General features: G+C 38.2%; 1 protein-coding gene across 9 annotated transcripts in view; it reads right to left on the bottom strand.

Moving 5' to 3' along the window:
- Nucleotides 1–14,546, bottom strand: part of ERICH2 (glutamate rich 2) — a 35,388-nt gene that overhangs the window by 15,660 nt on the left and 5,182 nt on the right. For 4 of the 9 annotated variants that reach the window (XM_065927902.1, XM_065927905.1, XM_065927903.1 and 1 more), the window contains exon 2: nucleotides 7,317–7,347. The exons of 2 other annotated variants lie outside the window; for them this stretch is intronic. Coding sequence is in view for 3 of the 7 variants with exons in the window: in XM_065927898.1 (XP_065783970.1) it covers nucleotides 6,732–6,780; nucleotides 7,317–7,347 (80 nt within the window). In the remaining 4 variants the exon portion in view is untranslated. Of the gene's footprint in view, nucleotides 1–6,470; nucleotides 6,508–6,731; nucleotides 6,781–7,316; nucleotides 7,348–14,546 lie in introns of all 9 variants that reach the window. 3 more of the 9 variants (XM_065927898.1, XM_065927901.1, XM_065927900.1) reach the window with 2 other exon arrangements.

Below are 14,546 nucleotides of genomic sequence, written 5' to 3'. Positions count from 1 at the left end.
AATACTAGACTTTGGGTGTTTTTTGAAGTCAGTTCTTACCACTGTTAAATGTTTATGCTTAGAGTCCAATGCTAATATTAACCCTTGCTCACAATATGAAGGAGACTGTTTTTTCAATTAAATGGCTGAAATAAAGATGGGTTAATTTTCTCTTTTAGCCTTTAAGTCTGAAACCTTATGTCAACAGATAACATATTGAGAGAGGATTTTTGTGTGGTACACTGACAGGCACCCATGCTGGTGGAAAAACAACCCATGTTCATTTTTTATGGTCTTAAGATCATTTTAGTATGTCTTCTTTACTGAGTTTAAAAAATTCAACTTCTAGTTTGCATGACAAGATATAAAAAGATGTAAAGTGTTATTTTTTCCCCCAAAGTTATGATGGCTCTGTTTTATCCCCATTGAAATATGACTCTATAACATTAGTAGTTAAGTTAGTGGTTTTGCACAGTGATTTAGCAAATAGGCTGAACAGCTTCTTACATTCCTAATACTATGGGAGGGAATGGAACCTTTACTTCCCCAGTATATGCTGCTACACCAAAACCCCTCTCTGGTGATAAAAAATGCACAGCAAAGAAGATTTACAGTTGCTTTTCTTCTGCCCTCCTTGATTTTCTAATTGTGAAAGTAGACATCAAAGAAGAAACCCTACATGTGAAAAGTTGAGAAGTCACTTAAGAATTCAGCTTCTAGCATGACAGAATCCGATTATGCCAAAGGTCACCACAAATGATTACTGGAATTCATATGCTTTAATATCTATTCCTTTTATCTATGAAAGGAGGGCTTTTCTCTAGATTAGATATACTGCCTTTTTATTATTACAGAATTTCATTGAATTTAAGAGCATCTATTTCTTTTTTAAAAAAGATTAAACTATAGTTGGTTTACAATACTCTTAGTTTCAGAAGTACAGCAAAGTGGTTCAGTTTAATATATGTATGTGTATACATATATATTCTTTTTCATATTTTTTCCATTAAAGTTTATTACAGGATAATGAATATAGTTCCTCGTGCTATACAGTAAATCCCTGCTGTTTATCTGTTTTAAATATAGTGGTGTTTATCTGTTAATCCCATACCCCTCCATTTATCCCTTCCTTCTTTCCCCTTTGGCAACCATAAATTTGTTTTGTGTCTGTGAGTTTGTTTCTGTTTGGTAAATAAGTCCATTTGTATTATTTTTTAAATCCCACACATAAGTGATGTCATATGATATTTGTCTTTATGTCTGATTTCCTTCACTTAGTATGACAACCTCTAGGTCCAGCCAAAGATACTACCTATTTATTATAAGACATACTAATATTTAAGAAAGAAAAAGCATTGCCAGTATAAGATGCCCATCAAATGTAAGAAATGTTACAATATGAAGAAACTATGCATGCTTCAGAATCTATGAAATATTGTATTTATATATTCACAAAGTTACATCCCTAAAGAGGGGAATTTAGCTAATCTAGTTCTGAATATTTGAATAGTATGAAATGCCTTTAATGATTTTAATGACAGAACATGGAGGAAGCCTGAATAAAAAGGGTATTACTATTTGGAAGCAGTGAACATGCCATAAAAACACACATGAAAAGGGGCCAAAGGATCGATCGTAAAATATGAATTCCTCTTCTGCTCACTTTCTGATAAACAGTCTTTCTTATACACAGTTTCAAAGAAGAGGCCCAGACTCTAACCTCCTCTTCAACTACAAGTTGTTGACTTCATCTGAGAAAGTGACTTATGGCAACAGTGCCTCTAACCAATTAACATAAACAGATAACCACTATACTCTAAAAGATCTGTTTTCTTTAAATACAGTTACAGTTGAGGAAAGATTAAAATTATTACTTTTTGGAAGATGGAAAGTATTTAATTGAGAATCTACTAAGGTTAGACAGTCAAGTTAAATATCCCACTGGAACGTATTTATGCTAGACAGCAGATAATCCAGGTTTTACAATTAATTAGTATGTTAAGTACATTAAATGTCCTCAAGTTTCTACTGGAATTAATAATTCTTTAAAGTTCATATTTTAAACTTTGTTTTAAAATTATTTATATTTATCAAATTTATTTATATTCAGAGTGCCTGAAGAACTATGGACTGAGGTTTGTGACATTGTACAGGAGGCAGTGATCAAGACCATCCCCAAGAAAAAGAAATGCAAAAAGGCAAAACGGTTGTCTGAGAAGGCCTTACAAATAGCTGTGAAAAGGACAGAAGCAAAAGGCAAAGGAGAAAAGGAAAGATATACCCATTTCAATGCAGAGTTCCAAAGAATAGCAAGGAGAGATAAGAAAGCCTTCCTCAGTGATCAGTGCAAAGAAATAGAGGAAAACAATAGAATGGGGAAGACTAGAGATCTCTTCCAGAAAATTAGAGATACTAAGGGAACATTTCATGCAAAGATGGGCACAATAAAGACAGAAATGGTATGGACCTAACAGAAGCAGAAGATATTAAGAAGAGGTGGCAAGAATACACAGAAGAACTATACAAAAAAGATCGTCATGACCCAGATAATCATGATGGTGTGATCACTCACCTAGAGCCAGACATCCTGGAATGTGAAGTCAAGTGGGCGTTAGAAAGTATCACTATGAACAAAGCTAGTTGAGGTGATAGAATTCCAGTTGAGCTATTTCAAATCCTAAAAGATGATGCTGTGAAAGTGCTGCATTCAATATGTCAGCAAATTTGGAAAACTCAGCAGTGGCCACAGGACTGGAAAAGGTCAGTTTTCATTCCAGTCCCAAAGAAAGGCAATGCCAAAGAATGCTCAAACTACCACACAATTGCACTCATCTCACCCGCTAGCAAAGTAATGCTCGAAATTCTCCAAGCCAGGCTTCAACAGTATGTGAACTATGAACTTCCAGATATTCAAGCTGGATTGAGAAATGGCAAAGGAACCAGAGATCAAATTGTCAACATAGAAATCATCGAAAAAGCAAGAGAGTTCCAGAAAAACATCTACTTCTGCTTTATTGACTACGCCAAAGCCTTTGACTGTGTGGACCACAAACTGTGGAAAATTCTTCAAGAGTTGGGAATACCAGACCACCTTACTTGCCTCCTGAGAAATCTGTATGCAGATCAAGAAGTAACAGAACTGGACGTGGAACAATAGACTGGTTGGTTCCAAATCGGGAAAGAAGTATATCAAGGCTGTATATTGTCACTCTATTATTTAACTTATATGCAGAGTACATCATGCTAAATGCTGGGCTGGATGAAGCTCAAGCTACAATCAAGATTGCTGGGAGAAATATCAATAACCTAAGATATGCAGATGACACCACCCTTATGGCAGAAAGCGAAGAACTAAAGAGCTCTTGACGAAAGTGAAAGAGGAGAGTGAAAAAGTTGGCTTAAAACTCAACATTCAGAAAATTAAGATCATGGCATCCGGTCCCATCACTTCATGGCAAATAGGTGGGGAAACAGTGACAGACTTAATTTTTGGGGGTTCCAAAATCACTGCAGATGGTGACTGCAGTCTTGCTCCTTGGAAGAAAAGCTATGACCAACCTAGACAGCATATTAAAAAGCAGAGACATTACTCTGCCAACAAAGGTCCATCTAGTCAAAGCTATGGTTTTTCCAGTAGTCATATATGGATGTGAGAGTTGAACTATAAAGAAAGCTGAGCACTGAAGAATTGATGCTTTTGAACTGCCGTGTTGGAGAAGACTATTGAGATCTGCAAGGAGATCCAACCAGTCCATTCTAAAGGAAATCAGTCCTGAATATTCATTGGAGGGACTGATGCTGAAGCTGAAACTCCAATAGTTTGCCCACCTGATGTGAAGAGCAGACTCACTTGAAAAGACCTTGATGCTTGGAAAGACTGAAGGTGACGAGAAAGGGACGACAGAGGATGAGATGGTTGGATGACATCACTGACTCAATGGACACAAGTTTGAATAAGCTCCGGGAATTGGTGATGGACAGGGAGGCCTGGTGTGCTGCAGTCCATGGGGTCGCACAGAGTCGGACACAACTGAAGTGACTTAGCAGCTGCAGCAAAAGTCAGTGAGGTATAAATTTTGCTTGCTAATCTTGGTCTGTGTCTAAAGAGGCCTTTACTTAAAGAGTAAAAATGGGAATAAAACAATGTGTCATACATTTTATAAAAGATAAAATATGATTATGGAATAACCTGTAGATACTATTTTATCAACCTCAATGAGTTGAGATCTGTGGGTTCCCTTTAGCCATTTTCCCCACACATCTATGAACTTGAAAGCTTGACCAAAAAATCCAACAGATCGAAGGTCCACCATCTATAAGACTTTATCCAGCATTAAAGATACACTTTACTTTTACTGCTGAAAATGGTTTGTTAATTAAGTGCCATTTGTTGGGTAGACAAAATCTCTGACATACGGGATCCATGAGGAAAAAAGGAAATGAGTTATTTGGCCTCTGTGTACAGAGAACTGTGAAACTCTTGGTTTATGAAAGTTCGCACACTGCTTGTGGCCCAGATTAGAATGAAAACTCAATCAGAAGATTAAGGCAAATAACTGGTGGGGAAAGAAAACGCCTAGATTTCCCTAATCCAACCTGGATAGAACCTTTCAGGAAATTCCACTTGCCAGTCAGACTGTGGAGCTGGAAAGAGGGTGAGGAGTGGAATGCAGGCTATGCTGAGAAAATCCATCAACTCTCTAGGTCAGTCACACTGTTCCTCAGCACAGGTCCCCCATGGTTTTCTGTGTTCCTACTTGATCTTTTAATTTCTTTTCTCCAGAACTGGCTCTGTTTACCTTCAACTCTTGGTGAGACTGGGCTTCCCCTGTGGCTCAAATGGTAAAGAATCTGCTTGGGTAAGGTAGCTGAGTTACAAAGCCATGCACCTATGAAGCTTACTGGCTATCTACCTATCCCTCCTTCTCCCCTACTCCAAATAATAACCAAACCAAACCTAAACTCTTCTCTGCAAGTGAAGTTAACAGAACATGATCATACTGCTCTTGCAAGGAGTAGTTTGATAACCAGATGCAATTATTAATGAGATCAAGAAAATCGGCAGTCACTTGGGTTTTCCAGGTGGTGCAGCGCTAAAGAATCCTCCTGACAATGTAGAAGATGTGGGTTTGATCCCTGGGTTGGGAAGATCCCCTAGAACAGGAAATGGCAACCCCAGAATTCTTGCCTGAAAAATTCCAGGACAGAGGAGACTGGTGGGCTCCAGTCCATGGGGCTGCAAAGAGTCAGACACACCTGAGCACACATGCACGCTGCTTTTCTTTCTTGGCCCAGACTGCATCTGATTTACCCCTGGGGTTTAACTACCTCTGGATTTGGGTTACCTCTTGCTCCAGTTCCAGCATTGCTTATCACAGTCTATGAACACTGGGGTTCATAGACACAATATTTATTTTCATTAATAGCTACTAACTCTCATTATTATTAAAGGTATATCATATTTCCCTCAAAGACTACTAAATTTTTCTTAGATTTTTTATTTAAATCTTTTCAACCATGTAATGGGATACATAATATATAATTACATTTAGATTAATATAGTTAATGGGGCGTTTATCTTTTCCTTGTTGTCTATAACATTTACTCTGAAATAAGCACAGATTCTGTCATTGATCTGTAATATATTACCTTCTCTTTAATATAAAAACACATATTTACTACACAATTTGCAAAAGTCAAAGTGAACCCTAATTTTAATTTTCAGCTTTGACAGTATATAAGTTAAAACATATGTTGTATAAGGTATATTTTTCCCAGTCAATAATATTCAGAATAATTCAAAATAATTTTGATTTGAATAGAATTCTACTAGAAGCGCACTACCAATTTGTCAATAATTGAACCCTATGAATGTGTTTTATGATCAACTTTCAAAATGCAATTTTTCATGGAATAAATAATTGATTTTTTTCAGTAGATAGATCATTATGTCAGGAAATAACGGACTCTGATGTTTACCAGAATCAGTGCCTTGAACAAAGCAGGTACTTAATATTTAGCTACTAAATTGAAACTGGACTATGATTCTTTCAACACCAATCTCTTCAACTAGTTGGGGTGATTATTTTCCTTATATAATAGTAATTGTTCTTCTCATAGTAAATAAAAATCTGATTTTAAGGTAAATATTCCTTTAAAATGATATTCTCAAAGAAACAAGCAAGTATCAAAGTGAAACAAGAATGAGCAATGAAAGTTAAGTAAGTAAAATACAGAATACTTGGTGTTGAAGCAGTTGAGAAGTAGGTTTGAATATTATCTATACCCCTACATTTTTATCAAAATTCATTTTTCATTTTAAATATCCTCTTATCTAAGAAACAGTTGCTTTGACTGAAGCAAAAGCTAAGTGCTAATCCATGCATTTCTGGCCTTTCAAATTTAATTGGGTGACAAATGACTGCATTATCTACTTCTAATTGCTTAAAAGGCATGATAGATCAGATGCTCAACGAGAGACATCTTCTTACTCTGACATTCCTTCATTTGGTTCAATCATCACTTTTTCTGAAAGAGAAGAAAAAAAACTCAACCCAGTATTTTATCAATAATGATGTTCTTAATAGAAATTCCTGACTGGCAAATATTTAGGCATTGTTTGAGTGACAGGCAGTGTAATAAAGGATTTAATTGCTAACTCAACCACACTCAACCATTCTACAGACTATCTTCTTAATATTTAGGACAAAAGGGTGATTAAATATATTCTTTTAAAGTAATAAATCATTTACCCTTTGGATCAAACATTAGCAATCTGCCAGTCTGTCTATCTTTTGGTGCCTATGAGAGAAGCAGAAATAAAAACTAGCATTATCAATATTATTTTAGCTTGAGGTACTTGAATAATTTATTCGCAGCCTTTATATGAACATTTTTATTATCTAGGCTAAAATATAGGGGGCTTCTTCATAACTCAGTTGGTAAAGAATCCACCTGCAATGCAGGAGACCCTGGTTTGATTCCTGGGTTGGGAAGATCCATCCACTGGAGAAGGGATAGGCTACCCACTCCAATATTCTTGGGCTTCCCTTGTGGCTCAGTTGGTAAAGAATCTGCCTGCAATGTGGGAGACCTAGGTTTGATCCCTGGGTTGGGAAGATCTCCTGGAGAAAGGAAAGGCTACCCACTCCAGTACTCTGGGTTGGAGTATTCCATGGACTACAGTCCATGGGGTTGCAAAGAGTCAGACATGACTAAGCGACTTTCACTTTCAGGCTAAAATATAATTTTATACTAAAATCAATTATTCCAAAACTATATAAATTGATGGTAAGAAAGAATTAAAGCATCCTAAAAATTAGTTTATATAGTCTTACCTTTACAGCATCTGTCCTGTCTAGATGATTCCTGCAAAAAACCAAAATATTTACTCTGTAAGTCTTTAAACATTTTTATAAACTTGGAATATAAATAAAACAGAATGCACAACTCAGTCTGTCAGCAGGGCAGTAAGCATGTATTTTGGTATTGTTTTTAGTAGCATTATTTTCATACTAAGTGAAAAACATTATTCCTCTGGATTATAAAATCTGATTTTAAAAAAGCATAAAGAAATTAAAGCTTCCTCTTCCCATTTCACCTTGAAGTGAAGTGAAAGTTGCTCAGTCATGTCCAACTCTTTGCAACCCCATGTACTATACAATCCATGGAATTCTCCAGGCCAGAATATTGGAGTAGGTTCCTTTCTCCAGGGGATCTTCCCAACCCAGGGATTGAACCCAGGTCTCCTTCATTGTAGGCAGATTCTTTACCAGCTGAGCCACAAGGGAAGCCCAAGAATACTGGAGTGGGTAGCCTATCCCTTCTCCAGTGGATCTTTCCGACCCAGGAATCAAACCAGGGTCTCCTGCATTGCAGGAGGATTCTTTACCAACTGAGCTATCAGGGAAGACCTGGAGTTAATGTAAAAAGAGCTATAGGGATAATTTTGCAAGTTAGAAAAGTGATGTACTAAATTAGCCACTAATTATGTTACCTTTTTGGTTTTATGTAACTTGGACTCTAGATCTGGATCCAAATATTGTTATGATACATCAGGTTGAGGGTATCCCTTTCCTACTCAGTTGACCCCAGAAACCACAAATTCAGTGTGGCATATGTTTACAACACTGCTTTCCTTTCCTACTTTAACAAAGAAAAACAACACGTAAACCAAACTACGTGCCACACTTTAGTTCATCCGTGTTATGAAAAACACCTTTATAGATGTATATTAGCCAGAACAAGAAGTTTTTCAATGATATTTCAAGATGCAGTATTTTTAGTAAAATATTTCAAAAAACACATTTAGAAATAAACCTTTGATTTTATCCAAAGATACACTTTAAAATATAATTCTTACCTGATAAAAGTTCCCTTATGAGTTTATCAATACTTATAAGTTACAATGTTTTCTCTTGGAATGTTTTATCTTTTTAAAATTAGCCTATGTAGACTGATTTTCCTATAACTTAGTTCTTTATATATCTGAATACATTTCATTCTAATTGGAAAGAGAAAAATCAACTTTTAAGTTTTTTTTTAAATTCACTTGCCCTTTCCACCCCAACAGTCCCCATATTCCAAGCCAGGCTTTAAAAATTATTAGTAGTAATATCTAGGGATTTCTGGAACATAAAATTCAGGACCAAAACTGTAGACAATAAAAAGAGAAGCTTCATTATTTTGCAGTAAGTTTCTCTCTTTTTAAGTGTCTTCCTCACACTTATTTGCACTTGCAATAGTACACTTTTGCCTTAGGCACTGTTTTCTGGGGAACTCTGATCAAGCCAGACATTATATATGTTATTAATTTGATTATTCCTCTGAGAAGCTCACAGAGAGAGCCAAATGATCTCAAAAAAGAAAGGCATCTTTTTGGGAAAACAGTTGTAGAAGACCAAGCTCTAGGATAAATGAAAGATTCTACTCTTGATCCTCTACAGCAGTGGAGCTCTGAAGCCAAAACAATGCAATAATGAACCAAGTAAGATCTCAGCAAAAGAAATCTAAGGTGACCTCTCCTGAGAGGTACTTACATGCCACAGATTCCCCCATCCTGTGGGTGCCCATGTGTCTGGGTCTTCCTATTGTATTTAGAGCTTTCCTTTCCCATATTAAAAAGCCGAGACATTACTTTGTCAACAAAGGTCCATCTAGTCAAGGTTATGGTTTTTCCATTGGTCATGTATGGATGTGAGAGTTGGACTATAAAGAAAGCTGAGCACCGAAGAATTGATGCTTTTGAACTGTGGTGTTGGAGAAGACTCTTGAGAGTCCTTTGGACTGCAAGGAGATTCAACCAGTCCATCCCAAAGGAGATCAGTCCTGGGGGTTCATTGGAAGGACTGGTGTTGAAGCTGAAACGCCAAAACTTTGGCCACCTGATGCGAAGAGCTGACTCATTGGAAAAGACCCTGATGCTGGGAAAGATTGGGGGCAGGAGGAGAAGGGGACGACAGAGGATGAGATGGTTGGATGGCATCACCGACTCAATGGCCATGGGTTTGGGTAGACTCCAGGAGTTGGTGATGGACAGGGAGGCCTGGCATGCTGTGGTTCATGGGATCACAAAGAATCGGACACGACTGAGCGATTGAACTGAATTGAACTTTCCCTTCTAGCTCTAAGGTCTTTATGGATTGCTACTTCCATCCTTTACCTGGACGAAACGTCAGTGCATATAATTCACTTTCCAATTTCACCTGGAAAGGAAAGACCTAGGATGTGCAGATCCCAGCCCTTGATGGAAACCCCATCTCTGCTAGGTCTGGCTTTATCATTACCTAGGAAATGTCACTTAATCTCCTTTCATAAAACTGAACAAATCTTTGGGAGGCAGTACGAAGTAATACTCAAGAGTTGGGGCTCTTTGGAAATAAACTCACACACCTATGGTCAATTAATCTATGACAAATGAGGCAAGACTATATTATGCAGAAAAGACAGTCTCTTCAGCAAGTGGTGTTGGGAAGGCTGGACATGTGCATGTTAGTCGCTTAGTCATGTCCAACTCTTTGCGACCCCATGGACTGCAGCCCACCAGGTACCTCTGTCCATGAGATTTTCCAGGCAAGGATACTGGAGTGGGTTGCCATTTCCTTCTCTAGGGGATCTTCCCAACCCAGGGATCGAACCCGGGTCTCCTGCACTGCAGGCAGGTCCTTTACCGGCTGAGCTACAAGGGAAGCCCAAAGCTGGACATACCTGCATGTAAATCAATGAAATGAGCATTCCCTCACACCAAATATGCAAATAAGTTCAAACTTGTTTAAAGATCGAAGTTTAAGACATGACACCAAAAAAACTCCTAAAAGAAAACACAGGCAAAACATTCTCAGACATAAACCATAGCAATATTTTCTAGGATCAGTCTCACAAGGCAAAAAAAAATAAAAACAAAAATAAACAAATGGGAACTAATCAAACTTAAAAGCTTTTGCACAGCAAGGGAAATCATAAACAAAACAAAAATACAACCTACAGAACAGGAGAAAATGTTTGCAAACAATGTAACTGACAAGGGATTAATCTCTAAATATACAAACAGTACATACAGCTCAATACCAAAAATCAAATAATCAAGAAATGGATGGAACATCTAAATAGACATTTCTCCAAAGAAGACATACAGATGACCAATGGGCACATGAAAAGATGCTTAAAATCACTAATTATTAGAGAAATACAAATCAAAACCACAATGAGGTTCCACTTCACACTGGTCAGAATGGCTCTCATGAAAAAGATCTACAAATAATAAATGCTGGAGAGAGTGTGAAGAAAAATGAACCCTCTGACACTGTGGTGGGGATATAAACTGGTGCAGGCACTATGGAAAACAGTACGGAGGGTCCTTAAAAAAACCAAAAATAGAGTTACTATATGATCCAGCAGTCCCACTCCTGGGTATATATCAAGAAAAAAAACTCTAATTTAAAAAGATACATGAACTCCAATGTTCATAGAAGCACTATTTAGAAAAGCCAAGACATGGAAGCATTCGAAATGTTTATCAACAGATGAATAGATAAAGAAGATGTGCTACATATATACAATGGAATATTACCTCTCGGTCATAAAAAATGAAATAATGTCATTTGCAGCAACATGGATGGACATAGAGATAATCATACTAAGTGAACTCAGTCAGACAAAGACATATCATATGGTACCACTTCTATGTGGACTCTAAAAACATGATAAAAGTGAACTTATTTACAAAACAGGAAGAGACTCACAGACATAGAAAACAAACACGGCTACCAAAGGGGAAAGCAGGGGGAAGGATAAATTAGGAGTCTGGGATTAGCAGATACAAACTTCTATACATAAAATAAACAATAAAGCCCTACTCTAGCATAGGGAACTATATTCAGTATTTTATAATAAACCATAATGAAACAATATGAAAAAGTATACTGTATGCACATGTATATGTGTGTATATATATATCTGAGTCACTTTGTTGACACCAGAAACTAACACAACACTGTAAATTAGCTATACATCAATTAAAAAAAAAAGTTGGGCTCTTGAGTAAAGACACTGGGTTCATATTCCATTCTGCCACTTCCCATATAAGCCCGGGTGAGTTAAAACTTCTATAGGCCTCAGTTCCTCCATCTGTAAAGCAGGGGTCACAACAGTGCCAACCTCATTGGCTCATTATAAGCATTAAGTAGGATGATCTGGGTAAGGGGTTTATTTAGTACAGTGCCTGGCACATAGGAGGGACATGGTAGAAACAACTTGATGTTTCATCCAAAGGAAAAACTGAGATGATGTCTTCAGGGGCCGATTAAGATTGCTTAGGGAAACAAAAAGCAGGCTTTACTGTGATTGAGACAAGCAGGCTAGCTCTAAGGACTTTTAATTAATTAATCAATCAGATAAGCCCTAAAGTAATGATACTTGCTTAGAAAGATCACTGACTCCAGGGGAAAAGCAGAGTACTTGAGAACACAGGTAAAGTTAAAGCAGAGATTGATAATTTTTCAGAAAAAGGTACAGCCATCACATAAGTATGTATTTTTCAAATGAGTATTAGTATGCACTTAATGTCTCTTAGCTCCAGAAACCATGCTCAAGGTAGCGTAGGCACAAACAGGGAAGCCCTGGCTCATAGAATCCAAGAGTCGAATACACAAGCTGTGTGGAATCAGGACACAGCGGCTACAGCTGTGGTCACGAGAGTGTTGCGCTTAAGCGGGGACTTCCCCTTGCTCATCTCCGCTTCTCCTTTCATGTGGGTCTCATTCTTCTCTCTCTCAATGTAGACAGATTTTCTACACATGATGCAAAACATAGCTCCCAGCTCTTCTTAGGTTTTATCAGATACAGCCCTAGCTTTTAAGGAAAAATTGACTGTCAATAACCAAAACCCCAGTCAACAACTCGGTTAATTCAGCTAGTTTTCTGGGCTACAAAGAACAGATAAATTTAAGCCACTTAAGAAAAAAAATCTCTAGTACTTAATGTACTTCATGTCACACAAATTGGCCCTTGGTAAATATTAACATTTATTAAATGAATAGAATAAGAAGGAATGCAATAAGTGAAGTGAAAGTCTTTCAGTCATGTCCAACTCTTTGTGAGCCCATGGAATATACATGGGGTCCGTGGAGTTCTCCAGGCCAAAATAATGGAGTGGATACCTTTTCCCATCTCCAGGGGATCTTCCCAACCCAGAGATCGAACCTAGATCTCCCACATTGTTGATGAATTCTTTACTAGCTGAGCCACAAAGGAAGTCCAAGAATACTGGAGTGGGTATAGCCTATCCCTTCTCTAGGGGATCTTCCCGACCCAAGAATCAAACCAGGATCCTCGGCATTACAGGTGGATTCTTAACCAACTGAGCTATCAGGGAAGCAACAACAGAGTAAAGGAAAAGAACATATTAAACTAGAGCTTTGCAACATGGTAGCCACTCACCATATGTGGCAACTGAGCACTTAAAACGTGATTAGCACTTAAAATGAGATATGCACATCAGATTATAAAGACTTAGTACTGGACTTCTTTGGTGGTAAAGTGGGTAAGAATCCATCTGCCAATGCAGGAGACACAGTTTTGATCCTTGGTTTGGGAAGAGTTCACATGCCATGAAGCACCTGAGCTCAGGCACCACAACTAGAGTCCACGCTCTAGAGCCTGAGAGCTGCAACTGCTGAAGCCCTCGTGCGTAGAGACTGTTCTGCAGCAAGAGACGCCACCACACTGAGAAACCCATCTACTGCAAGCAGAGAAAGTCTTCGGGCAGCAGTGACGATCCCTCACAATGAAACATAAATAATAAGAAAATCTTAAAAAGACTTAGTACCAAAAAAGGTAAAACATCTCATATTTTTTTGTAATAAAAAATTGAAAGATAAATATTTTCTTCATCCTACATGTGTAGCTATTTCATCCTTTTGTGCTATTTGTTTTTATAAATTACTTTTTATTTGAACAGGAAAAGGGGGAGTTATAGGCAGACAGCTACGTGCTCAGGCCCTGAAATTATGAGGAGAGACAGCTAATTAAGCACCATCCTTGAGGATGGATGGATTTCCTTGTGCTTTGGGCTTCCTTTGTGGTTCAGCTGATAAACAATCCGCATGCAAGGTGGGAGACCTGGGCTTGATTCCTGGGTTGGGAAGATCTGCTGGAGAAGGGAAAGGCTACCCACTCCAGTATTCTGGACTGGAGAATTTCATGGACTATAACCCATGTCCAAGGTAAGAGAAGCCCAAGTAAGACGGTAGGTGTTGTGAGAAGGCATCAGAGGGCAGACACACTGAAACCATAATCACAGAAAACTAGCCAATCTGATCACACGGACCACAGCCTTGTCTAACTCAATGAAACTAAACCATGCTGTGTGGGGCCACCCAAGACAGACGGGTCATGGTGGAGAGGTCTCACAGAATGTGGTCCACTGGAGAAGGGAATGGCAAACCACTTCAGTATTCTTGCCTTGAGAACCCCATGAACAGTATGAAAAGGCAAAATGATAGGATACTGAAAGAGGAACTCCCCAGGTCAGTAGGTGCCCAATATGCTACTGGAGATCAGTGGAGAAACAACTCCAGAAAGAATGAAGGGATGGAGCCAAAGCAAAACAATACCCAGTTGTGGATGTGACTGGTGATAGAAGCAAGGTCCGAAGCTGTAAACAGCAAAATTGCATAGGAAACTGGAATGTTAGGTCCATGAATCAAGGCAAATTGGAAGTGGACAAACAGGAGATGGCAAGAGTGAATGTCGACATTCTAGGAATCAGTGAACTAAAATGGACTTGAGTGGGTGAATTTAACTCAGATGACCATTATATCTACTACTGTGGGCAGGAATCCCCTAGAAGAAATGGTGTAGCCCTCATGGTCAACAAAAGAGTCAGAAATGCAGTACTTGGATGCAATCTCAAAAGCGACAGAATGATTTCTGTTCGCTTCCAAGGCAAACCATTCAATGTCATGGTAATCCAAGCCTATGCCCCAACCAGTAACGCTGAAGAAGGTGAAGTTGAACAGTTCTGTGAAGACCTACAAGAACTTTTAGAACTAACACCCCAAAAAGATGTC

The sequence above is a fragment of the Muntiacus reevesi genome, chromosome 3, assembly GCF_963930625.1.
Source record: "Muntiacus reevesi chromosome 3, mMunRee1.1, whole genome shotgun sequence".
NCBI lineage: Eukaryota > Metazoa > Chordata > Mammalia > Artiodactyla > Cervidae > Muntiacus > Muntiacus reevesi.
This window is presented reverse-complemented; position numbering and strand designations above follow the sequence as displayed.